General features: G+C 44.7%; 2 protein-coding genes across 5 annotated transcripts in view; both read left to right on the forward strand.

Moving 5' to 3' along the window:
- Positions 1–13,656, forward strand: CAMLG (calcium modulating ligand). 2 transcript variants are annotated; one of them, XM_518170.8, is made up of 4 exons: positions 1–1,029; positions 3,309–3,769; positions 6,230–6,295; positions 13,022–13,656. In XM_518170.8, exons 1-4 carry the CDS (start codon positions 858–860, stop codon positions 13,211–13,213), a joined length of 891 nt encoding a protein of 296 aa, XP_518170.2. In that variant the 5' UTR covers positions 1–857; the 3' UTR covers positions 13,214–13,656. The 2 variants fall into 2 exon arrangements, with proteins under 2 accessions (XP_518170.2, XP_009447955.1); XM_009449680.5 differs by lacking the exon at positions 6,230–6,295 and having other exon boundaries at positions 737–1,029.
- A 7,198-nt stretch (positions 13,657–20,854) lies between these two features.
- The window catches only part of DDX46 (DEAD-box helicase 46), a 71,979-nt gene continuing 68,010 nt past the window's right edge, over positions 20,855–24,823 (forward strand). The window contains exon 1 of one of the 3 annotated variants that reach the window (XR_010157010.1): positions 20,855–21,204. Coding sequence is in view for 2 of the 3 variants with exons in the window: in XM_517939.7 (XP_517939.3) it covers positions 21,188–21,204 (17 nt within the window). In the remaining variant the exon portion in view is untranslated. The remainder of the gene's footprint in view (positions 21,205–24,823) is intronic. The other 2 variants (XM_517939.7, XM_009449681.5) reach the window with 2 other exon arrangements.

Below are 24,823 nucleotides of genomic sequence, written 5' to 3' on the forward strand. Positions count from 1 at the left end.
ATACTTCGGCGTAGAGAAGTTAAGGATGAGGAACAGGCACCAAGAACAAATCCCAGCGTAAGGCTCCCTTTAAGCGCGGCTCCCAGGGTTACGTATTCCCATTGCCTACAGGCGAGGCCGCGGGTCTGTAAACAAGCGACTGCCGCTGCGACCTCCATTTTGCTTCCTGGCACCAAATCTAGGCTGACCTATTTACTGCCATCCCTTTCCCACTCCCGGTTTGGTTTTCTTTCTTTCTTTCTTTTTTTTTTCTCGAGACAGAGTCTCGCTCTGTAGCCCAGGCTGGAGTACAGTGGCGCGATCTCGGCTCACAGCAACCTCCGCCTCCTGGGTCCAAGAGATTCTCCTGCCTCAGCCTCCCGAGTAGCTGGGATTACAGGCGCGCGCCACCACGCCCGGCTAAGTTTTTGTATTTTTAGTAGAGACGGGTGGGGGGAGGGGGGAGGGGGTCACCATGTTGGCCAGGCTACTCTCGAAATCGTGACCTCGTGATCCGCCCGCCTCGGCCTTCCAAAGTGCTAGGATTACAGGCGTGAGCCACCACTCCCGGCCCTGGGTGCTGGTTTTCTTCACCTCCGAGTGAACAGCAGAGGGGGCTGTTGGGTGAGGGCCAGAAGAGTTGGGGAGGCACCAGAGCTTCCAGCGCTGCCCTCACTCAAGATGGCGGCCAGAGCCTCGCGCTTGGTCGCGTGGGGCGGTGCGTGAGTGCTTAGCTCACAGGCTCCGGGACCGCGCTCGGGGGCGGGTCTATAGTGGGAAGGGGACGCGCGCCCTGCGGCCCGGCCTCTAGTCATCGCCCTCGCAGCGGCGGCCAACATCACCGCCACTGCCACCCCTCCCAGACTGTGGACGGGGGGATGGAGTCGATGGCCGTCGCTACCGACGGCGGGGAGAGGCCGGGGGTCCCAGCGGGCTCAGGTCTGTCGGCTTCCCAGCGTCGGGCCGAGCTGCGTCGGAGAAAGCTGCTCATGAACTCGGAACAGCGCATCAACCGGATCATGGGCTTTCACAGGCCCGGGAGCGGCGCGGGTAAGAGCGTCGATTTCCCCTCAGTCTCCCGCCCATCACCTTGAATCTTCAGGGTCATTCTTCCCTCTCCCACCTCCACTCCTCTGACCTTTTTGACCAAGCCTTGGTCTTTGACTTCCTCTCTGTCCCGCCCCTTCGGTGATATCCCAAGTTCTCATCCCTGAACCCCAGGATGTTCCTAGTCGCTCCCCCCAATTTTCCCGGGGCCTCGCCGTGAGATTTTCCCCACCCTGCCTGCAGAGCTCTCACTCCCTCTTCCCAGTTACGTTGAACAGCCCCTTTTTTCCTTAGCCACTCCTCGCCTTTCTTGAAGGGCGCACGTTCTATCCCCCAGACTGTCGTGTCTACTGCTCCCCTTAGGAAGATGGCTTTCCTTCTTAAGATTCCAAGTGCTTTTCCTTACAGTGCCTTCTCTAGCGTCTACCTTCTTTTGCCTTTTGCTGTGTAACTCTTGTCTGCCCACATCAGCCTGTCTTTACTGAACTGCCCGCTAGTTCATCCTACGTGTATCAGGGACTCTTGTGCTCGTATCCTAGTGTTTGTGTTCAGTGCCCTCAACACTGTCACCTACGGGCCGGCTAGAAAAGGTGGGAAAAGTGAGAGTGAGCATTCTTCAGAGACCCAGCAAGTGCGAAGTGCACACCTGAGAGTTTCCTCTCCTCATCAGGGGATATTGTTGTGATTGATGTCTGGAGCTGCATTTCTAAGGAGAGCGCCTCCTTCCTCCCCCAAACACATGTCCAATGATTTTCTTTAAAAAAAATTTATTTCACGTGAGTATAATTGAGCAATTAGCGCGCCCTAGTGTTATCTAAGTTTCCAGTGTTTCCTTTAGTAATTGGCCTTTAGTCACTGGTCGCAAGCTCCTTATATCTTTGTGACTTTTGTTCTGTAAGGCTTTAGGTGTATAGCTCTGAACTTTTAGACAGTTCAAATGAGAGGTAAGAAAACCATTTCAAATTCTTCTAGAACAATAGAAGAAACATTTTTCTATCGGGCTATTTATTCTTAAAGCATTATTTATGATCTTACCTGAGGTACTTTCTATATTTTGTTCTTTTGCTTTGAAAATTTTATGTCTTTAAAGGTTGTTTTATTTTTTGAGACAGGGTCTCCCTCTGTAGGCCAGGCTGGAGTGCAGTGGCATGATCATAGCTTACTGCAGCCTCAAACTCCCGGGCTTAAGCAATCCTGCTACCTCAGCCTCCGGAGTAGCTAGGACCACAGGTGTACACCACCATGCCTGGCTAATTTAAAAAAAAATTGTGTGTGTGGAGATGGCGGGGGGGGGGGGTCTCACTATGTTTCCTAAGCTGGTCTCGAACTTCTGGGCTCAAGTGATCCACCAGCCTTGGCTTCCAAAAGTGCTGGGCTTACAGGATTACAGGTGTGAGCCATTGTGCCTGGCCTTTTTTTTAAAACGAAAACAAAAACAAAACCCCAGAGTAGTGTCTTAAAACTGCTGAAGTGCTTACTAATGGCTGCCTGACTACATAAACAGTAGCTGTGGGATATGCCACACCCTATGCTCATAGGGCACTGGATTCAGAAATCTAATTTTAAAATATAGATTTTAAAAGGCTTTACTGATTTTATATTTTTAACCAAATAAGCTAAGGCAGGCAATGCAATCATACATCTGGGATATATTATCCATAAAAAGTTGGTCTTTTCAGCTTGCTCCATCTCTGAATATCTTTCCCAGTTTGTCTACTAATCTTATCTCCTACCCACAAAGTTTGGGTTATTTCCTCTGCAGAATATTCATTTTGGGTGATATATTTTGAGGGTGTAGAGGAAGAATCCAGCTTTTTTCTTTTTTTTGTTTTGAGATGGAGTCTCGCTCTGTCGCCAGGCAGATGCAGATGGAGTGCAGTGGCGCAATCTCTGCAACCTCCGCCCCCCGGGTTTCAAGTGATTCTCCTGCCTCAGCCAGAGTAGCTGGGACTATAGGCAGCTGGGACTACAGACACACGCCACCACACCCAGCTAATTTTTGTATTTTTAGTAGAGACGGGGTTTCACCATGTTGGCTAGGATGGTCTCAATCTCTTGACCTCATGATCCGTCCGCCTCAGCCTCCCAAAGTGTTGGGATTACAGGCATGAGCCATGTTACTTGGCCGAAACCAGCTTTTCTTTAATGCAGAATCGGTATTTATTTATTTTGATTCAGAGGCTGCTGAGTTCTAGCTGCAACAGCATATTTTAAAACATAAACATGTAAGGTGTTTGCCAATATGGAATAAATACATAAGGCTTTTACATTTCTTTTCTCAGAAGAAGAAAGTCAAACAAAATCAAAGCAGCAGGACAGTGATAAACTGAACTCCCTCAGCGTTCCTTCCGTTTCAAAGCGAGTAGTGCTGGGTGATTCAGTCAGTACAGGAACAACTGACCAGCAGGGTGGTGTGGCCGAGGTAAAGGGGACCCAACTGGGAGACAAATTGGACTCGTTCATTAAACCACCTGAGTGCAGTAATGATGTCAACCTTGAGCTCCGGCAGCGGAACAGAGGGGACCTGACAGCGGACTCAGTCCAGAGGGGTTCCCGCCATGGCCTAGAGCAGTACCTTTCCAGATTCGAAGAAGCAATGAAGCTAAGGAAACAGCTGATTAGTGAAAAACCCAGTCAAGAGGATGGAAATACAACAGAAGAATTTGACTCTTTTCGAATATTTAGATTGGTGGGATGTGCACTTCTTGCTCTTGGAGTCAGAGCTTTTGTTTGCAAATACTTGGTAAGAAAAGATCTGTAAATTATTAACTAACTTAATGGAAAATGCAAAATGTTAATAATTATGAGTGCTTTTGATCCATAGAAGTCATTGCCAGTATTAATATCTACCAGATCCATGTGGCTGTTTGAAGATATATTATTAACTTTGCTATTCATCTCATAGAATGAAGTGTTCTGGTTAAATACAGAGCCTAATAATTACTGCTGGCCCTCCATATCAGTTGGTTCTGCACCCTATGTGGATTCAACCAATTGTGGATTGAAAATATTTGGATTTAGCCGGGTGTGGTGGTGCACGCCTGTAATCCCAGTTACTTGGGAGGCTGAGGCAGGAGAATCGCTTGAACCCGGGAGGCGGAGGTTGCAGTGAGCCAGGATAACGGCACTGCACTCCAGCCTGGGTGACAGAGTGAGACCCCGTCTCGAAAATATATGTATGTGTATATATTTGGGGGAAAAATAATACAACAATAACAAATAGTAAATAATACAAATAAAAACAGTATAACAACTATTTACATTGCATTAGGCATAAAAAATCTAGAAATGATTTAAAGTATATGGGAGGAAGTGAGTAGGTTATATTTACTGTGCCGTTTTACATAAGGGACTTGAGCATCTATGGATTTTGGTATCAGGAGGAACCTGGTACCAGTCCTCTGCTGATACTGAGGGATGACTGTACTAAAACCCATTTTTCATTCTATGGACCTTTCTCATTGTTTTGCATATATTAATTCATCTAATCCTTATTCTTATGAGCTTGGTATTATGTGAATCCATTGGGAAATGAAGACTCAGAGAGGTTAAATCATTTGCCCAAGGTCACACAGCTACTAAGCGGTGCTGGGATTAAACCCTGGCAGTTTCAGTCCTTAACCAAAGGGTTAAGTGCTTTACATATATATACTGTATATTATCAATTTTCAAATAATTTGAAATAGTAAAATGCAGTTCCTCTGGTCCTGAATATGAGGTAATCTTCCTATGGTTCAGAAGACATTTCAGCATTTCCTAATATATCATAATGAGTCCATTTTGGTTGTACCATGATGTAGTCATTTTGTTTTATAGTATATTAAAGAATGCAGAAAAGCATAGCTCATAGTTCAGTGTCTTGCTCTGAAGTTTTTCCATTCAGTAGACATTTTAAGTATATGTACCAGGCACATAAATATCCAGATAATTAAAGTTTATATCATTAAGCAAAACAGTTTTTGTAAATCTTTTTTTTTTGAGGTGGAGTTTCTTTCGCCAGGCTGGAGTGCAGTGGTGCGATCTTGGCTCACTGCAACCTCCACCTCCTGGGTTCAAGCGATTCTCCTGCCTTAGCCTCCCGAGTAGCTGGGACTACAGGCATGTGCCACCACGCACGGCTAATTTTTTGTATTTTTAGTAGAGATGGGGTTTCACCGTGTTAGCCAGGATAGTCTCCATCTCCTGACCTCATGATCTACCCAACTCTGCCTCCCAAAGTGCTGGGATTACAGGCATGAGCCGCCGCACCCAGCCAAGCATTTAGTTTTTTTGTTGTTGTTGTTTTAGAGATAGGATCTTGCTATGGTGTCCAGGCTGGACTAGAACTTCTGGGCTCAAGCAGTCCTCCTGCCTCAGCCTTCTGCATAGCTGGAAGAATGCCATGTATTTTGAGTGCTGGGCCTTTTCTGTATGCTTCCTGGATATCAATTAATTCCCTCTGGGTGACCGAGATGTTACCGCATCTGTGTTACTGTGTTAAACATCTGTCACCATTTAATACTTTAAATAATTTAAAAGATAAGTTTTTATGAGAGAAGACAGTTTTGGGGACGCTAAAAGAATATGAAAGAATTGTATGACTTGAGAAACATATTTTATGTTAGGAAATCAAATATTTTATTTTCTTCACCCTTCTGCAGAAAAAAGATTACTTTTAACCATTAAAATTACTATTTTATGGGAGGCTGAGGCAGGAGAATTGCTTGGACTGGGGAGGCAGGGGTTGCAGTGAGCTGAGATTGAGCCACTGCACTCCAGCCTGGGCGACAGAGCGAGACTCCATCTTAAAAAAAAAAAGCAATTGCCAGGCGCGGTGTCTCATACCTGTAATCCCAGCATGTTGGGAGGCCGAGGTGGGTGGATCACGAGGTCAGGAGTTCTAGACCATACTGGCCAACATGGTGAAACCCTGTCTCTACTAAAAATACAAAAATTAGCCAGGTGTGGTGGCGGGCGCCTGTAATCCCATCTACTCAGAAGGCTGAGGCACGAGCATCGCTTGAATCTGGGAGGTGGATGTTGCCATGAACCAAGATCGTGCCACTGCACTCAGCCTGGGTGACAGAGGAAGACTCCGTCTCAAAAAATAATAATAACAACATTTTCTTACAGCTTTTGCTTGGAATTTTCTAGCTGCTGTTTGATTTATTGTGATTTGAATGATTATGTTGGAAATATTTAATTTTATCTTCTATCTTCACAGTCCATATTTGCTCCATTTCTTACTTTACAACTTGCGTACATGGGATTATACAAATATTTTCCCAAGGTAAATTAATTTTTTTTCTAAATTTCGATGATGTGTTTGGATTGATTTATGACTAGCTAATTGAAGGAACTTAAAAATGTTAGTCCTGCTTATGGTCTGGATCAGTGCTACTCAAAGTGTGGTTTGCCCACTTATCTCCAAACTATGTGTTTGTGTTTGTTATACATTAAGTTCAAAAAATGAGTAATTGGCCGGGCGCAGTGGCTCATGCCTGTAATCCCCACACTCTAAGAGGCTGAGGTGGGTGGATCACCTGAGGTCAGGAGTTCAAGACCAGCCTGGCCAACATGGTGCAACCCCATCTCTGCTAAAAATACAAAAATTAGCCAGGTATGGTGACGCACACCTGTAATTCCAGCTACTCAGGAGGCTGAGGCAGGAGAATTGCTCCAACCCAGGAGGCAGAGGTTGCAGTGAGCCAAGATTGTGCCACCGCACTGCTCCAGTCTGGGTGACAGAGTGAGACTCTGTCTCCAAAAAAAAAAAGAGTAATTAGAAACTTTTATAGCAATTTGACATTGCCATAACATTGTTATTCTGTTTTACAAAAATACTGTGGATTGAGGTCCTTCATGAAAAAGTGTGAATAGTACTTGTTTAAGCAAAGTATTAAATTTAATTAGTAAATTTAGTAATTCATTTTGTCTATTATAAAGGAAATTAATTAAAAAATGGATTTGATTATCTCATTGTACTTCATATTGGACACTTAATAGCAGTGCACTTTATCTTCAGTGTTGAGGGCCTGATATTTGCAATAAATATTTGGCCAATATTACAGAACAGAATGATGTTGAGAGTCAATGTTTACCTGGCCTACTTGACTACAGATATATACAGTTTTATGAGGCTTGGCTTGCCTGACATAGACGATAGCCTAACTAGTGTGATCGAATTTTGTGGGAGCTTTTTGCTGAAAAAATTGCTACTTGGCTGTCTGCGTGTTATATTTAATGGGCTGACAGACCTGTGTATGATTTTAATGGATTTGAAGCATTTGTATTTTTGAAGGGTCAAATAGGTCAAATATAAGAAGTAAAAGAGTAAATAACATTGTAATTTTAATTAAGCATTTGTTTAGAAATTCACCTTTGAGGCGGGGCACGGTGGCTCACGCCTGTAATCCCAGCACTTAGGGAGGCCGAGGCAGGTGGATCACGAGGTCAAGAGATCGAGACCATCCTGGCTGACAGGGTGAAACCCCATCTCTACTAAAAATACAAAAATTAGCCGGGCGTGGTGGCAGGCACCTGTAGTCCCAGCTACTCGGGAGGCTGAGGCAGGAGAATGGCGTGAACCTGGGAGGCGGAGCTTGCAGTGAGCCGAGATTGCGCCACTGCACTCCAGCAGCCTGGGCGACAGAGCGAGACTCCTCAAAAAAAAAAAAAAAAAAAAAAAAAAAGAAATTCACCTTTGAGGCTGGGCACCGTGGCTCACGCCCTAATCCCAGCACTTTCGGAGGCTGAGGCGGGTGGATCACCTGAGGTCAGGAGCTCGAGACCGGCCTGGCCAACATGGCGAAACCCCATCTCTACTAAAAATATAAAAATTACCCAGGCATGGTTGTGGGTGCCTGTAATCCCAGCTACTTGGGAGGCTGAGGCAGGGAGAATCACTTGAAACTGGGAGGTGGAGGTTGCAGTGAGCCCAGACTGTGCCATTGCACTCCAGCCTGGGCAACAGAGCGAGACTGTCTCAAAAAAAAAAAAAAGAAAATCACCTTTGAAACATTGATTGTAGTTTTGCAGTAGCAAAGTTTGGAACCTAAATGTCCACTGAGTGACTACATTAAAAAAAAAATTGGCCAGGCACGGTGGCTCATGCCTGTAATCCCAGCACTTCGGGAGGCCGAGGTGGGCGGATCAGCTGAGGTCGGGAGTTCGAGACCAGCCTGACCAACATGGAGAAACCCCGTCTCTACTACAAATTCAAAATTAGCCAGGCATGGTGGCACATGCCTGTAATCCCAGCTACTCAGGAGGCTGAGGCAGGGGAATCACTTGAACCCAGGAGGTGGAGGTTGTGGTGAGCCGAGATCGCACCATTGCACTTCAGCCTGGGCAACAAAGCAAAACTCCGTCTCAAAAAAAAAAAAAAAATATAACGTATCTATTCAGAATGAAGATGCTCTCAATGTACTGACAATGGTAAGCTCTCCAAGAAATATTAAGAGAAAAAAAAAACAAAATTCAGAATAGAATCTATAGAATCTATACTAATTTCTTTTTGAAAAGAAAAAATAATGTATTATTTGATTTTGCTTATATATGCATAAACAAACTGAAAGACTATACATGAAATTATTAACAATACTTATGTGTGTGATAGAGATGTATATATGGGTACTATGTAAATGGAAGAGAGAAAAGGGAGACTTTATATATTCTCCCAACAAAACAGCATTTTGTTATAGCAGGGTTTTTTTTGCTTGTTTGTTTTTGAGACAGAGTATCACTCTGTCGCCCAGGCTGAAGTGCAGTGGCACGATCTCAGCTCACTGCAGCCTCCGCCTCCTGTGTTCATTCTCCTGCCTCAGCCTGCCAAGTAGGTGTGACTACAGGTGTGAGTGACCACACCCACTTAATTTTTGTATTTTTAGTAGAGACGAGGTGTCACCGTGTTGGTCAGTCTGGTCTGGAACTCCCAGCCTCAGGTGATCTGCCCACCTGGGCCTTCCAAAGTGCTGGGATTACAGGTGTGAGCCACTGCACCTGGCCTGTTATAGCAGTTTTTAAACACAAAAGTTGGCCAGGCGTGGTGCCTCACGCCTGTAATCCCAGCACTTTGGAAGGCCATGGTGGGCAGATCACCTGAGGCTGGGAGTTCTTGACCAACCTGGCCAACATGGTGAAACGCTATGTCTACTGAAAATACAAAAATTAGCTTGGCATGGTGGGTACAGACCTGTAATCCCAGCTACTCAGTGTCTGAGGCAGGAGAATTGCTGGAACCCGGGTGGCAGAGGTTTACAGTGAGCCAAGACAGCGCCACTGCACTCCAGCCTGGGCGACAGAGCAAGACTCCATCTCAAAAATAAATAAACACAAAAGTTGAAAGAATTGTGCCGTGAACACCCATTTATATAATACCAATGACCTAGATTCTACAATTAACATCTTATTATATTATGTATCTATCAGGTTTTCTTTTATTTTTCAAACCCAAGATAATCTCTGTAAAGTTTTTCCATCAAATTTTTCTTGATGCATTTCAAAGTATGTTGTAGGTGTACACATCGGTATACCTCACCCCTCTTACATAACACTGACTTACAATTTACTGTTTTAAGGTTCTTTAGGTAATTTTTTTTTTCTGAGACGAGGCTTGCTCTGTCACCCAGGCTGGAGTGCCATCTCGGCTCACTGCAAGCTCCGCCTTCTGGGTTCACACCATTCTCCTACCTCAGCCTCCCAAGTAGCTGGGACTACAGGCGCCCGCCACCACGGCCGGCTAATTTTTTTTTGTATTTTTAGTAGAGACGGGGTTTCACCGTGTTAGCCAGGATGGTCTCGATCTCCTGACCTCATGATCCGCCTGCCTCGGCCCCCCAAAGTGCTGGGATTACAGGCATGAGCCACCATGCTCGGCATTTTTTTTTTTTTTTTTTTTTTTGAGACGGAGTCTCGCTCTGTCACCAGGCAGGAGTGCAGTGGCACAATCTTGGCTCACTGCAACCTCCACCTCCCAGGTTCAAGCGATTCTTCCACCTCAGCCTCCCGAATAGCTGGGACTACAGGCATGCGCCACCAAGCCCAGCTAATTTTTGTAATTTTAGTAGAGACGGGGTTTCACCATGCTGACCAGGATGGTCTCTCTCTTTTTTTTTTTTTTTTGAGATGGAGTCTTGCTCTTTCGCCAGGCTGGAGTGCAGTAGCGAGATCTCAGCTCACCACAACCTCCGCCTCCCAGGTTCAAGTGATTCCCCTGCCTCAGCCTCCCAAGTAGCTGGGATTACAGGCATGTGCCACCACACCTGGCTAATTTTTTTGTATTTTAGTAGAGACGGGGTTTCACCATGTTGGCCAAGACAGCCTTGATCTCCTGACCTGATTATCTGCCCACCTCGGCCTCCTAAAGTGCTAGAATTAGCTGGTCTCTGGTCTCTGTCTCTTGACCTTGTGATTCGCCCACCTCCGCTTCCCAAAGTGCTGGGATTACAGGTGTGAGCCACCGCACCTGGCCTTTTTTAGGTAAAATTTTAAGGTAAAATTAGTTCTGAGGCCGGGTGCAGTGGTTCACACCTGTAATCCCAGCACTTTGGGAGGCTGAGATGGGCGGATCACCTGAAGTCAGGAGTTCAAGACCAGTGTGGCCAACATGGTGAAACCCCATCTCTACAAAAATTTGCCGGGCATGATGGTGGGTACCTATAATCCCAGCTACCGGGGAGGCTGAGGTGGGAGAATCGCTTGAACCCAGAAGGCGGAGGTTGCAGTGGGCCGAGATCCTGCCATTGCACTCCAGCCTGGTTGACAGAGCAAGACTACATCTCAAAAAAAAAAAATTAGTTCTAATATGAAGAGTAGGGTACCAGTGTAATTAATTGATTGCTTGAAATGCTTGTCTTAATTGTACCATTTAATACGTTTGTTATCCTGTGAAACCCATACCTCTTTCAAGGTTTATAACTTCACTGTCACCCCAGGAGTTTCTTTCATGCTCCTTTCCAGGCAGTCCCAGTCCCTATACCCCAAAGAACTTTTTCCCACGATAGATTAGTTGTGTCTGGCATAGTAATCCATGTAAGTGGGATCATTCTTGATTTTACTTTTTTGTGCAAGCCTTCTTTTATTCCGCATGATATTTTTGAGATTTATCCATGTTGTTGGATAAATCAGTAGTTAATTCCTTTTTTTTTCTTGGCTCAGTAATGCTACATTGTATGACTATATCCATTTATCTAGTCTCCTGTAGATGGACATCCTGGTTGTTTTCAGTTTTGGGGTTATTATGACTAAAACTAAGAGCTTTCTTGTATGAGCCTTTTTGTGAGCATAAGCTTTCATTTCTTTTAGGTAACTATAGGTTTTTTTTTTTTTTTTTTTCAGATGGAGCTTTGCTCTGTCACCCAGGCTGGAGTGCAGTGGCACGATCTCGGCTCACTGCAGCCTCTGCCTCCCAGATTCAAGCAATTCTCCTGCCTCAGGCTCCCAAGTAGCTGGGATTACAGGCATGTGCCACCACGCCTGGCTAATTTTTTTGTATTTTTAGTAGAGACGAGGTTTCACCATATTGGCCAGGCTGGTCTTGAACTCCTGACCTTGTGATCCACCCACCTCGACCTCCCAAAGTGCTGGGATTACAGGCATGAGCTGCCGCACCCGGCCAACTATAGGTTTTTATATTTAAAAATATTTTAAACTGTATGATTGGATTTTGTGATAATAAAGAAAAATTCAGCTTTTAATCTCTTAAAAAAATGAGACTAGAAAATTAATAAGTAAATGTTCTCTCTTCCACCAGAAGTATACTGAATTGTTCAGTGATACCCTATTGGATGTGTAATCAAGTGTGGATTCCTTTGCATAACAATTAGGGCCCTACATTCCTATAAGTCTGTTACAAATTACTCATTGTTCTCCAAGCATTCTTCTGCCTCTAACTTGTCCTGAGACTTAACGCTTCAAAAAACTTTCACTTCTGCCAGTCTAAATCCTGCTCTTCTTTGAAGGTCTGTTTTTAGTTGTTGTTTTTGGAGACGGGGGGGGGGTCTCACTTTGTCACGTGGGCTGGAGTGCGGTGGTGCAGTCTCAGTTCAGTGCAGCCTCAGCCTCTTAAGAGATCCTCCCACCTCAGCCTCCTGAGTAGATGGGACTACAGGCTCATGCTCAGCTAATTTTTGTATTTGTTGTAGAGACAGAGTCTCCCTATGTTGCCCAGAGTGGTCTTAAACTCCTAAACTCAAGCCATCACCCAGCCTCGGCATCCCAAAGTGCTGGGATTAGAGGCATGAGCCACTGCACTTGGCCTGAAGGCCTGTTTTTAATTTTACTTCCTCTGAAGTCCTCCTTGTGCTTTATTTACATAAAACACTGGAGTAATTTATATCTCCTGTGAGCTCCTATGTCACACATTATCCATGTCAGTCATTTAGCAGTTATTTATGTCCTGTCTAGTAATATTTTTCTTGTTTTTATATTGTACTGTTGTATATATCATAAATTGTTATTTATGTCATACTTCCAAGATAACACTTTTTAAAAACTTTTAATAACAAGACTGGGCCAGGTGCAGTGGCTCACACCTGTAATCCTGACACTTTGGGAGGCCGAGGCGGGCAGATCACGAGGTCAGGAGTTTGAGACCAGCCTGACCAACATGGTGAAATCCTGTCTCTACTAAAAATACAAAAATTAGCCGGGCATGGTGGCAAGCACCTGTAATCCCAGCTACTCAGGAGGCTGAGGCAGGAGAATTGCTTGAACCCGGGAGGCAGAGGTTGCAGTGAGCCGAGATCGTGCCATTGCACTCCAACCTGGGCAACAGAGCGAGACTCCGTCTCAAAAAAAAAAAAAAAAGCAAGACTGATGTCTGCTATTGCCTAGCAGATTGATGAGTTACATATTATATGCTCAGTAAATGTTGGTATCTTACTGATTGTTTTGAAACATCATTAACAGTTTTTAAATCATTTCGGTTAAAAACAGCAGTACTGATCATGTTTGTATAGAGCTTAATGTAGTCTGCTGAAACTTTGAAGATTAATTTGAGTCTTTCTCTACACAGAGTGAAAAGAAGATAAAGACAACAGTACTAACAGCTGCACTTCTATTGTCGGGAATTCCTGCCGAAGTGATAAATCGATCAATGGATACCTATAGCAAAATGGGCGAAGTCTTCACAGATCTCTGTGTCTACTTTTTCACTTTTATCTTTTGTCATGAACTGCTTGATTATTGGGGCTCTGAAGTACCATGAAGCCTGTAGAACTGAGAAGGAGAAGCTTACAAAAAAAAAAAAAAATCCTCTTCTATATTGCAGTGTCTCTAAAGGAGGCAAATTGGTTTACACCTTCATGTAATTCTTTTACTTTAGGGGTTGTAAAGCTACTTTATTAGAAATAGAATGGCAGATTCTCTGATTTAAAAGGGCTGAGTTTGTATTATTACTGATATGAAGAATAGAGTACCAATGTCATTAATTGATTTTTCTTGTTAATCAGAATTCCTATTCTGTACCTTTCCTCTAACTTCTCAGATTTGTAATTCTTCTTTTGGGAGCTGAGCTAGTGCTTTTAGGAGAACAGATAAATGTGGTCTCAGCCAGCCCTAGAGACTGCTTCTTGTGTTTGTGTCATTCTGTCCTGAGAAATGAAGTCATCTGAAAAATAAAATGAAAGAAACTGAATTGTCTAATGTTAACTCTGCACATTGTAACTTTTCTTGTTGAGTTAGTATCTTAATTTTTACTCCAGCACAAGTATTTAATCAAAGAAAAGATTCATACATGTGAAATTGGAAGGTATTTATAAAATTTTTATTGCTGTATACCAAACTCAGAATTGGAACTTTTTACATTTGAGTTTCACTTTTTAGAATTATGTTTTAAGCAAGCAAAAACAAAATGGGATGTGAAGAATTGAGGCATGCAACCCAATAGCATAAATGTCCTTTTTCCCCCCAAATATGGTCTAGATGAGTTATTATAAACATTGTTTTTATTTTTTTGAGACAGAGTTTCGCTCTTGTTGCCCAGGCTAGAGTGCAATGGCGCCATCTCGGCTCACCGCAACCTCCACCTTCCTGGTTCAAGGGATTCTCCTGCCTCAGCCTCCCAAGTAGCTGGGATTACAGGCATGCACCACCATGCCCAGCTAATTTTTGTATTTTTTAGTAAAGACAGGGTTTCTCCATGTTGGTCAGGCTGGTCTCGAACTTCTGACCTCAGGTGATCTGCCCACCTCGGCCTCCCAAAGTGCTGGGATTACAGGCGTGAGCCACTGCACCTGGCCTTATAAATATCCTTTTAACTAACTCAGTAACTGCCATATTTTGTTGGGTTGTCTTCTTAAAAGAATATAAGACTAAAGTGTTAATGTCACTTGGTGTTACATTTCCTTATAGATTTTTGTATAGTCTAATTTGTTTAATCCTTGTGACATTAAAAACACATACACTTTTTTAAAAATTACTCTTTAAGTCTTGATTTCTGTCATTTCATTTTGAACCAGGGTAATGAAGAATAATTTAAGTCTATTCTTCTGATTTGGGTGAAAGATTATAAGCACACATTTTTCCTGATTCCATAATGAATCTAGTATCTAAAGGGTTGTAAATCATCCTTAAAGTTGTCACTTCCTTAATCGCTGAGAAGATACTAGTGGTCTTCAATTGCACATTGCACATGTTTACTCTTTTGCTGCTTTTTTTTTTTTTCCAAACAGTGTTTACCGCTGTTGTCCAGGCTGGAGTGTAGTGGTAGCACAATCATGGCTCACTGGAGCCTTGATTGACCTGGGCTCAAGCAATCCTCCTGTCTCAGCCTCCCAAGTAACTGGGGCCATTAATGCCTGGCTAATTTTTTGATTTTTTGTAGAGACAGGATCTTGCCATGTTACCCAGGCTGGTCTCAAACTGGGCTCAAGCAGTCCTCCTGCCTTGGCCTCCCAAAATGCTAGGATTACAGGTATGAGCCATTGTGCCTGGCCTACTTTTGTTTCTTAAAAAAAAAAAATCATTTAGCCAGCTGACGCATGCAAAATTTTAGTAATTGTAGATCATTATCAAATTTATATTTTGAAGACAGTTATAAGATATCTGCATCTATTGGTGCCATTTTTTGTCTTTAACTGATAGGCATCTCCCTGATCATTTGCTTGATTTGTTGAATAATATCAAGTAGAAATGAAAGGTTTTTTTGTTTGTTTGTGTTGTTTTTTTTTTCTGAGACAGAGTTTCGTTCTTGTTGCCCAGGCTGGAGTGCAATGGCACAATCTCGGCTCACTGCAGCCTCTGCCTCCCGGGTTCAAGCAATTCTCCTGCCTCAGCCTCCCGAGTAGCTGAGTTTACAGGCATGCACCACCACGCCCAGCTAATTTTGTATTTTTAGTAGAGACGGGGTTTCTCCATGTTGGTCAGGCTGGTCTCGAACTCCAAAGCTCAGGTGATCCGCCTGCCTCGGCCTCCCAAAGTGCTGGGATTACAGGCGTAAGCCACTGCGACCGGCCTGTTTTGTTGTGTTTTGTTTGACAGTTTCACTCTGTCGCCCAGGCTGGAGTGCAGTGGCATGATGTACAACCTCTGCCTCTCAGGTTCAAGCAATGCTCATGCCTCAGCCTCCTGAGTAGTGAGTAGCTGGGATTACAGGCATTGCCACCATGCCTGGCTAATTTTTGTATTTTTAGTAGAGATGGCGGTTTCACCATGTTGGCCAGGCAGGTCTCAAACTCCTGACCTCAAGTGATCTGCCCATCTCAGCCTCCCAATTTGCTGAGATTAAAAGTGTGAGGCCGGGCGTGGTGGCTCACGCCTGTAATTCCAGCACTTTGGGAAGCCGAGGCGGGCAGATCATGAGGTCAGGAGATCGAGACCATCCTGGCTAACACGGTGAAACCCCGTCTCTACTAAAAATACAAAAAATTAGCCAGGCATGGTGGCAGGCACCTGTAGTCCCAGCTACTCGGGAGGCTGAGGCAGGAGAATGGCATGAACCTGGGAGGCGGAGCTTGCAGTGAGCCAAGATCATGCCACTGCACTCAAGCCTGGGCGACAGAGCAAGACTCTGTCTCAAAAAAAAAAAAAATGTGTGAGCTACTGCAGCCGACCTGAAAGTTTCTTTTTTTTGAGACAAGGTCTCACTATGTTGCCCCTGTTGGAGTGCAGTGGCATGATCAGGGCTCACTGCAGCCTTGCTTTCCCAGGCCCAAGCAATCTTCCCACCTCAGCCTTGCAAGTAGCTGGGACCACAGGCATGTGCCACCACCCCTGGCTAATTTTTGTTTTGTTTTTTTCAGAACAGAGTCTCTGTCGCCCAGGCTGGAGTGCAGTGATGTCAGTCTCAGCTTACTGCAACCTCTGCCCGCCCCCCGGGCTGGTTCAAGCGATTCTCATGCCTCAGCTTCCCGAGTAGCTGGGATTACAGATGCATGCCACCACATCTGGCTAATTTTTTGTATTTTTAGTAGAGACAGGTTTCACCATGTTGGCCAGGCTGGTCTCAAACTCCTGGCCTCATGTGATCCACCCACCTTGGCCTCCCAAAGTGCTGGGATTACAAGCGAAAACCACTGCGCCTGGCCTGGGAATTGAAGTTTCTTAGTGTTTGGAATAGTTTAAAACGTTTTTTATTTGGAAATTTCTGGGTTTTGAAATGTATATGGACTGGCTGGGCACCATGACTCATGCCTGTAATGCCAGCACTTTGGGAGGCCGAGGCGGGTGGATCACTTGAGGTCAGGAGTTTGAGACCAGCCTGGCCAACATGGTGAAACCCTGTCTCTACTAAAAAAACCAAACCAAAACAAAAAAAAGTTAGCCAGGTGTGGTGGCGGGCGCGTCTGTAATCCCAGCTACTCAAGAGGCTGAGGCATGAGAATCACTTGAACCCGGGAGGCAGAGGTTGCAGTGAACTGAGATCGTGCCACTGCACTCCAGCCTGGACAACAGAGTGAGACTCTGTCTCAAAAAAAAAAAAAAAAAAGTATATGGATTAAAACTAGAGGGACAAGGATGGTTGTTTAGAGGTGACATCTTGACCATATAACCTAGTAGTTTTTTTAGTTCAATTAGTTGTGTAAATGGACATGTGTCATCACAGTTGGCACTAAAAACAGCAAGAGGGTTATTAGATATTCAATACTGGGTTAGTAAGTCAAGTCACAGTCAAAATCTGCTGCTTTGGAAAACAGGTTAGTTTACTGAAAGTGATGTATTAGAACACAGACTATAGTCATTTCTTTCACCTATCTAAATAGATAAAATCTTCCAGCCTCACACCTGTAATCCCAGCACTTTGGGAGGCCGAGGCAGCAGATCACCTGAGATCGGGAGTTCGTGACCAGCCTGACCAACATGGAGAAACCCCGTCTCTACTAAACATACAAAATTAGCTGGGAGTGGTGGCTCATGCCTGTAATCCCAGCTATTTGGGAGGCTGAGGCAGGAGAATTCGCTTGAACCTAGGAGGCAAGGTTGCAGTGAGTCGAGATCGCACCATTGCACTCCAGCCTGGGCAACAAGAGTGAAACTCCGTCTCAAAAAAAAGAAAAGAAAAAAAACCTTCCTCCAGGACAGACTTGATGTGAATTTACTATAAATATATTGTGGCAGAGTGGGGGTGGTGCACACCTGTAATCCCAGCACTTTGGGAGGCCAAGAGAGGCAGATCGCTTGAGACCAGAAGTCCAGGAGTTTGAGACCAGCTTGGGCAACATGGCGAAACCCTCTCTATGAAAAATACAAAAGTTAGCTGGTGGGGTGGTGTATGCCTGTAGTCCCAGCTACTAGCTACTTGGGAAGTTGAGGCACAAGATTCGCTTGAACCTGGGAGGAGGCTGCAGTGAGCCGAGATCACAGTACTGCACTCCAGCCTGGGCAACAGAACCAGGCCCTGTCTCAAAAAAAAAAAAAAATATATATATATATATAAAAAATATATATTCTATATATATTATATTAATGTAATATTAATATAGAATATATATTATATATATAAGAAATATTTAAGCCAGTTAGAATTGTCTTGTTAATGTGTTGTCTTAAAGGGGAGTTGGAAATAAAGTATCTTGAAGACAGCTCTGGCCTAAGTGTCAGATCTCTGGACTCTAGTTCCAGGTTAGATTCCAACAAGGTTAGTGATCTAGGACGAAATATGTTTCCTGAGTCTCAGTTTTGTTACTTAAAATCAAGAAGTTTGAGTTTGTGATTTTAAAAATCTATAACATTAATCCCATGATTCTTTTTATTATTATTTTTTGAGACAGAGTCTCGCTCTGTCGCACAGGCTGGAGTGCAGTGGCGCGATCTTGGCTCACTGCAACCTCTGTCTCCCGGTTTCAAGTGATTCTCATGCCTCAGCCTCCTGAGTAGCTGGGATTAGCACGCACCACCACACCCAGCTAATTTTTGTATTTTTAGTAGAGACAGAATTTCACCATGTTGGCAAGGCTGGCCTTGAAGTCCTGCCCTCATGTGATCCACCCGCCTCAGCCTCCTAAAGTGCTGGGATGACAGTCATGAGCCACTGCATCTGGCCCTAATCCTGTGATTCTAAGCAATATTCAAATTGTGTTAATTTCAAAAATTAAGGACTTATTTCCATTCACTTCTGCATGGCCTCATCCAGTTCCATGGCTTCAAATACTGTGTATTATACATTCTATAAAATGCTGAGGACCCATATCTCTCCTCCCTCTATTTGTAGCTGTTATTTCCTGGATGTCTAGTAGGCACCTCAAATATCACATGACTGAAACAAACTCAATGACTTTCTCTATTTCCTCCACTAAATCTGTTGCTCCCATGCTTTTCTCATCTCCACAAATTCACCACAGTCCACAATAGCTCTGTTGAAAACCTGGCAGTCATCTTTTATTCCTTCCTTTCCGTCATAGCTCACATCCAGTTTATCTATTGGCGCTTTGAGAGCTGCTTCCAGAATACACCCAGAATCTGATCACTTCTCAGTCTTCATTGTTTAAGCCACTGGTGGTTTTCTATGTCTTTTAGGCTGAAATCCACATTCCCTACCTGCAGCCCACATCCAAACAATTTACAGGAGGATTCCTAACCCTCCTTGGTGTCCATCCTGTCACTCATTAATTAGCTCAGGCCTTCTTACCCTTGGCATGGACTGCCAGACCCTCCAGTCTCTATCCCTCTTCAATGCTTCTCACAGCTACCACAGGTGGGCAGCAAGCCACGGGGGGCGTGGGGAGCATAAACTCATTTTGGAGTGTCACTCGTTGGTTTGCTTTTTTTTTTTTTAATCAACTATGTTGAGGTAAAATTTACATACAATAAGTCATGTACAGTTAAAGGGTACAGTTCAGTGAATTTTGAAAAATGTGCAAATCTATTCAATGACCACTAAAATCAAGATACAGAACTTTTCCATCATCTTTAGGTGTAAGAAAGTAAAATAGTACAGAGGCAAGTAAAGTAAAAATGTGAGCCTTTCTCCAACTCCATTATAGCTTTTTGCAAAAACAACTCAACATGGCCGGGCGCGGTGGCTCATGCCTGTAATCCCAGCACTTTGGGAGGCCGAGGCGGGCAGGTCTCCTGAGGTCGAGAGTTCAAGACCAGCCTGACCAACATGGAGAAACCCCATCTCTACTAAAAATACAAAATTAGCTGGGGTGGTGGTGCATGCCTGTAATCCCAGCTACTTGGGAGGCTGAGGCAGGAGAATCGCTTGAACCCAGGAGGTGGAGGTTGTGGTGAGCTGAGCTCGCACCATTGCACTCCAGCCTGGGCAACAAAAGCGAAACTCCGTCTCAAAAAAAAAAAAAAAAAAAAAAAATTCAACATTTCTGTGTGTGTTGCATGAGACAATACATATACATTTTTTTGGTGCCCAAACTCTCGAATAATGTTCTCAATCTTGACTGTACTTCAGAATTACCTGGGAAGCTTAAAAATTCCCAGTGCACAAGAAGCACTCCAGGCCAATTAAATCAGAACATAGGGGTGGAACCCAGGCTTCTATTTTATTTATTAATATTTTAGAGATGAGATTTCTCTGTGCTACCCAGGCTGGAGTCATCATAGCTCACTGCAGCCTCAAACTCCTGGGCTCAAGTAATCTTCTTGCCTCAGCCTCCCTGGCTCAAATGATCCTCTCACCTCAGCCTCCCAAGTAGCTAGAACCACAGGCGTGCCAGCACACCTGGCTAATTATTTTGCTTATTTTTTGTAGAGGGTCTCGCTATGTTGCCCAGGTAGGTCTTGAACTCCTGGGCTCAAGCCATCCTCCTGCCTCGGCCTCCCAAAGTGCTGGGATTATAGGCATGCGCCACCATGGCTGGCCCTTTTTTTGTTTTTTTGTTTTATTTTTAAGCTTCCCAGTGCAAGCAATGTTGAGAACTAATCTTTTGCCAAAGTATTTTTCGCTCTTTGTTCTCTACTAGGTTAACACCTACCGGGTCTTCAAATCTCACCTCCGAGTTCACTTCCAAGGGAAACGTTTTTTCTGAATCCCTCTCCAATGGTGGACTCTCCTTGCTGTATTACATCTGCTTGTGTTTTTAGTCAAGTCTATTATTATTACTATTTTCTTTGCAGAGACGAGGGCTACGTCGCCCAGGTCTTGAATTCCTGGGCTCAATAGATCCTCCCGCCTCAGCCTCCCAAAGTGCTGGGATTTCAGGCGTGAGCCACTGTGCTGGCTTTAGTGATCTGTTTCCCGGGATAGACTGTGAGCTCCCCAGGATCTAGCACAAGCCTGGCATATGACAACATAAATAAATGAGTGAATGTATACATGAATAAAGAGCGTGTACGGAGAAAGTTGCCGCATTATTTAGCGCAAATTAAGGCAGACATCAGCCTGCCCAGGACGCCTCTTTGGCTCTGGCGCGAAACACCCTCACGGGCCGGCGAGGCTGACGCGCTGCGCTCCATCGCACTAATCAGCCGGGCGTGGTGCGGGGGCCGGGAAGACTGGGCGGGGCGAAGGCATCACCTTTCGATGGGGCCGGCGCTGTGCGCCCTCCAGTCGAGGTGGGGCGCTGTGGAAGAGCGGCAGCTTCCGGTCGGCTTTTCTCTTCCTTCGGCTGCCGGCGCCAGCACGTCCTGTTTTCGTTGGCCGCGCTGGGATGGCCGCCACAGCTGTAGGTGCTGCTAGTGTTTAGCGCTGGTCTTTGCCGGGCGTTGAGGGCAGCGCAGCCTCCTCGTTTGTCCGGTTCGCCTGTGCGTGGTACTCAAGGGCACCAGTATTCCCGCGGTCGGCAGCATGGGTCGGGAGTCACGGTGAGGCAGAGCGCCGAGCGGGCTAGCGGGCGAGCGGCTTCTTGGGGTCGTGAGAAGAGGCGGGAGTTGAGGTGGCCGCCGGGCCAGGCCTGGCGCGGCCCCACGTGCGGTCAGCGCTGCCCCGCGGGCATTGGAAGGGCTGGGGGACCTCGGCTGAGGGAATGGTTGTGTTTGGGCCAGCGACGGCTTCCCCTGCACTACCATCAGAGGGTTCGAGCCCCTGGAGCGGGAACAACCCTCCAGGACGTTAGTGATTGGGCACCACATCCCGCCACTTCAAGGGAGCCTGCCCTGATTACTTCAGTCAGAAGTGATACTAGTTGGATTGCTTATTGCTTCGCGTTTCCAACATTTCCTCGACTCCTGTCATTCTGTATTTTAGTTCTTTGTGCGCGTATGATCTTTTCCCAAGTTACTTGAAAGGAGCGTGTGGGCAGACATTTTTACCGCATCGACAGCACTGTACACGACTAGGCTTTTACTGGGCTACGATAAATACTTTTTGCGTGGGCATTTACTTCGCAAATAGATTTCGTATTTAAGCAGGTAACTTTGTTACCTGCTTTTCTGTCCTTTTGAAGTTGTGGACTATGAGCTCTTATTAGAACTCATTAGATCTCATCACAACTTTAGATTGTTGATAGATTGTTAGGAACCTGGAGATTTTTATGTTAAAAATGACTATTTGCTATGTATTTAGCAATGACTGAAAGATATTTTATGTCTAGGAACAATGAAGGCTTTTGTTGTTAGTGCTAACAGTTCTTTGTTGAGGTACAATTAACAATCAGGGAAATGGACAAAACGTAAGGGTAAAGCTTGATGAAATTTAGCAAATATATAAACCGTGTAATCGTCACCTGGATGAAGATAAAAAATATTTCTTTAACTACAGAAAATTCCTGTGACGGTGTTTTAAATCTCCGGAAGGCTGTCCAGACCAGAAATCTGAAAGTGATATTTATTTGACTCATTCTTCTCTCTCACTACCCACAGCCTGTTAGATTCTACATCCTTTGCGCATTCTGGTTGTCCCTGACTTAATTGAGGCCCTAATTATTTATTGTCCAGACTACTACACCTGTTTTAAATTGATTCTCTGAATTGTCTTCCTCTGTTGCTCTCCTAATTGTTAGATCCCTTACACTACAGCCAGAGTGACACTTCTGAAGTAGAGATAAGATGATGGCATGCCCCTGACTTAGTCTCCATTGGTTTCTACTGCTTCCAAGATGAAATTTAAACTCTGTGACAGCCTTCAAGGCCCTTCACAAGAAGGTCCATTCTAGCCCGTCAGCCTTCTCCTTTACTTCTCTGGTGTGCGTGGCCTGTGCTCTAGGTTTGTTCAGGGAATCATGAAAGGCTTAGAGGTGGGAAGGCGCAAAGTGTTAGAGAAATAGCTAAAAAGCCCAATTTTTCTGCATATGTAGGTTTCATGAAGGGTTTTTATCTTTTTTGAGAAGTAGTAGGAGGTAGGTCCTGAATAGGACTTGGGCCCAGAAAGCGGGTGGATTGTAGATTTTGAAGATCAGAATTTGTTTGTGAACCTTTGAAGATTTTGAGTAAAAAGTGTGTAATAGAATCAGAATTCTCCTTAGCAGCAATGAGTAAGATTTAATGGAAAAGTAATAGAAACAGGAAGACCACAGTCTTTAAGAATCTCCTAGGTAGATATGTCTGATATAGAATAGTGACGGTTGGAACTCTGTGGAGGTGATATAATGTGAGGGGAATTACAGAGGTGAAATTGGTATTACTTGGTTGTTTTTTTGTTTTTGTTTTTGTTTTTGAGACAGAGTCTCGCTCTTTCGCCAGGCTGGAGTGCAGTGGTGGGATCTCGGCTCACTGCAAGCTCCGCCTCCAGGGTTCACGCCATTCTCCTGCCTCAGCCTCCCGAGTAGCTGGAACTACAGGCGCCCGCCACCGCGTCCGGCTAATTTTTGTATTTTTTAGTAGAGACGGGGTTTCACCGTGTTAGCCAGGATGGTCTCGATCTCCTGACCTCGTGATCCACCCGCCTCGGCCTCCCAAAGTTCTGGGATTACAGGCGTGAGCCACCGCGCCCGACCTGTTTTTTTGTTTTTGAGACAGGGACTTGCTCTGTCTCCCAGGCTGGAGTGCATTGAAACAATCTTGGCTCACTGCAACCTATGCTTCCCAGGTTCAAGAGATCCTCCCACCTCAGCCTCCCGAATAGCTGGGACTGCAAGCGTGTGCCACCACGCTTTGCTAATTTTTGTATTTTTTGTAGAGACAGGGTTTCACCATGTTGCCCAGGCTGGTCTCAACTCCTGAGCTCAAGCTCTCTGCCCACCTTGGCCTGCCAAAATGCTGGGATTACAGGCATGAGCCGCTGTGCCCAGCCAATTGGTGTTTTATTTATTGTATCGAATGAGAGCAAGAGAAAAATATTGATGATGACTAATGTTTTGAGCCTAGTGACCGGAAGTTGGTACGATTAATGGTTTGGGGAGGGAAGGGTAACAAGTTTGGGTTTCTACAGGTTGAACTTGAGGTGCTTGAGAGATAATCAGGTGCATTCATCTCCTAGTGATCTTATTTAGGTTTATAGCTTTAAATAGCCTTTGTACACTAATAGCTGTCCAGTTTATATTTCTAGAGAAACCTCTTCCTTGAACTCCAGGCTAATATTTCAACTATATACTATATATCTCCACTTGGATACCTAATATTCTGATCCACCTTCTCCCTAGATTTCTCCCTCAGCCTTCCCATCTTAGTAAATGGCAACTGAGTGATTTCTCTCTTGCTGTCACACTTGACATTTAGTTAATCATTAAATCCCATCAGTGCTAGCTTCAAGATATCCAGATTTTGATATTTCTCAAAATCTTTCCACCTTCCATTTTGATCTATGCCACCACTATCTCATGCCTGGATGATTGCTATAGTGCTGGTCTTTGCTAATCCTGCCTATTCTTTCTCCTTTTGTCCTTGCCTCCCTTTGTTTGGTTTGTTCTTCTCTCAGCAGCCAGAATAATACTTTAAAAACATTAGGCCAGGTGCAGTGGCTCACACCTGTAATCCCAGCATTTTGGGATTACATTAAGTGGAAGGATTGCTTGAGCCCAGGAGTTTGAGACCATCCTGAGCAACATAGCAAGACTCCATCTCTAGAAAAATGAAAAATAAAAAGAAATAAATAGGTGGGCATAGTGGCACACGCTTTTATGCTTTTGGTCCCAGCTACTTGGGAGGCTGAGGTGGGAAGATGCTTGAGGCCGGGAGGTTAAGACAATCCTGAGCAACATAGTGAGACACCATCTCTACCCAAAAAAAAAAAAAAAAAAAATTGGTGGGCGCGGTGGTGTGTGCCTTTGGTCTCAGCTACTCTGGAGATTGAGGTGGAAGGATTGCTGGGGCCCAGTAGGTTGAGGTTACAGTGAGTGGCAGTTGAGCTGCTGCATTCCAGTCTGGGTGACAGAGTGAGACCTTGTCTCAAAAAAGAAATTTAAAAAAATGATAAAAAGGCTGCATGCGGTGGCTCATGCCTGTAATCCATCCCAGCACTTTGGGAGGCTGAGGCAGGTAGATCACCTGAGGTCAGGAGTTCCAGACCAGCCTGACCAATGTGGTGAAACTGCCTCATCTACTAAAG

The sequence above is a fragment of the Pan troglodytes genome, chromosome 4 (genome assembly GCF_028858775.2).
Source record: "Pan troglodytes isolate AG18354 chromosome 4, NHGRI_mPanTro3-v2.0_pri, whole genome shotgun sequence".
Classification (NCBI taxonomy): Eukaryota; Metazoa; Chordata; class Mammalia; order Primates; family Hominidae; genus Pan; species Pan troglodytes.

Excerpts from the sequence above, each read along its gene's own strand:
- CAMLG (XM_518170.8), top strand. The coding sequence starts at position 858 with ATGGAGTCGATGGCCGTCGCTACCGACGGCGGGGAGAGGCCGGGGGTC. Across the intron at positions 1,030-3,308 it reads CAGGCCCGGGAGCGGCGCGG|AAGAAGAAAGTCAAACAAAA; the intron begins GTAAGAGCGTCG and ends TTCTTTTCTCAG. Across the intron at positions 6,296-13,021 it reads TATACAAATATTTTCCCAAG|AGTGAAAAGAAGATAAAGAC; the intron begins GTAAATTAATTT and ends TTCTCTACACAG.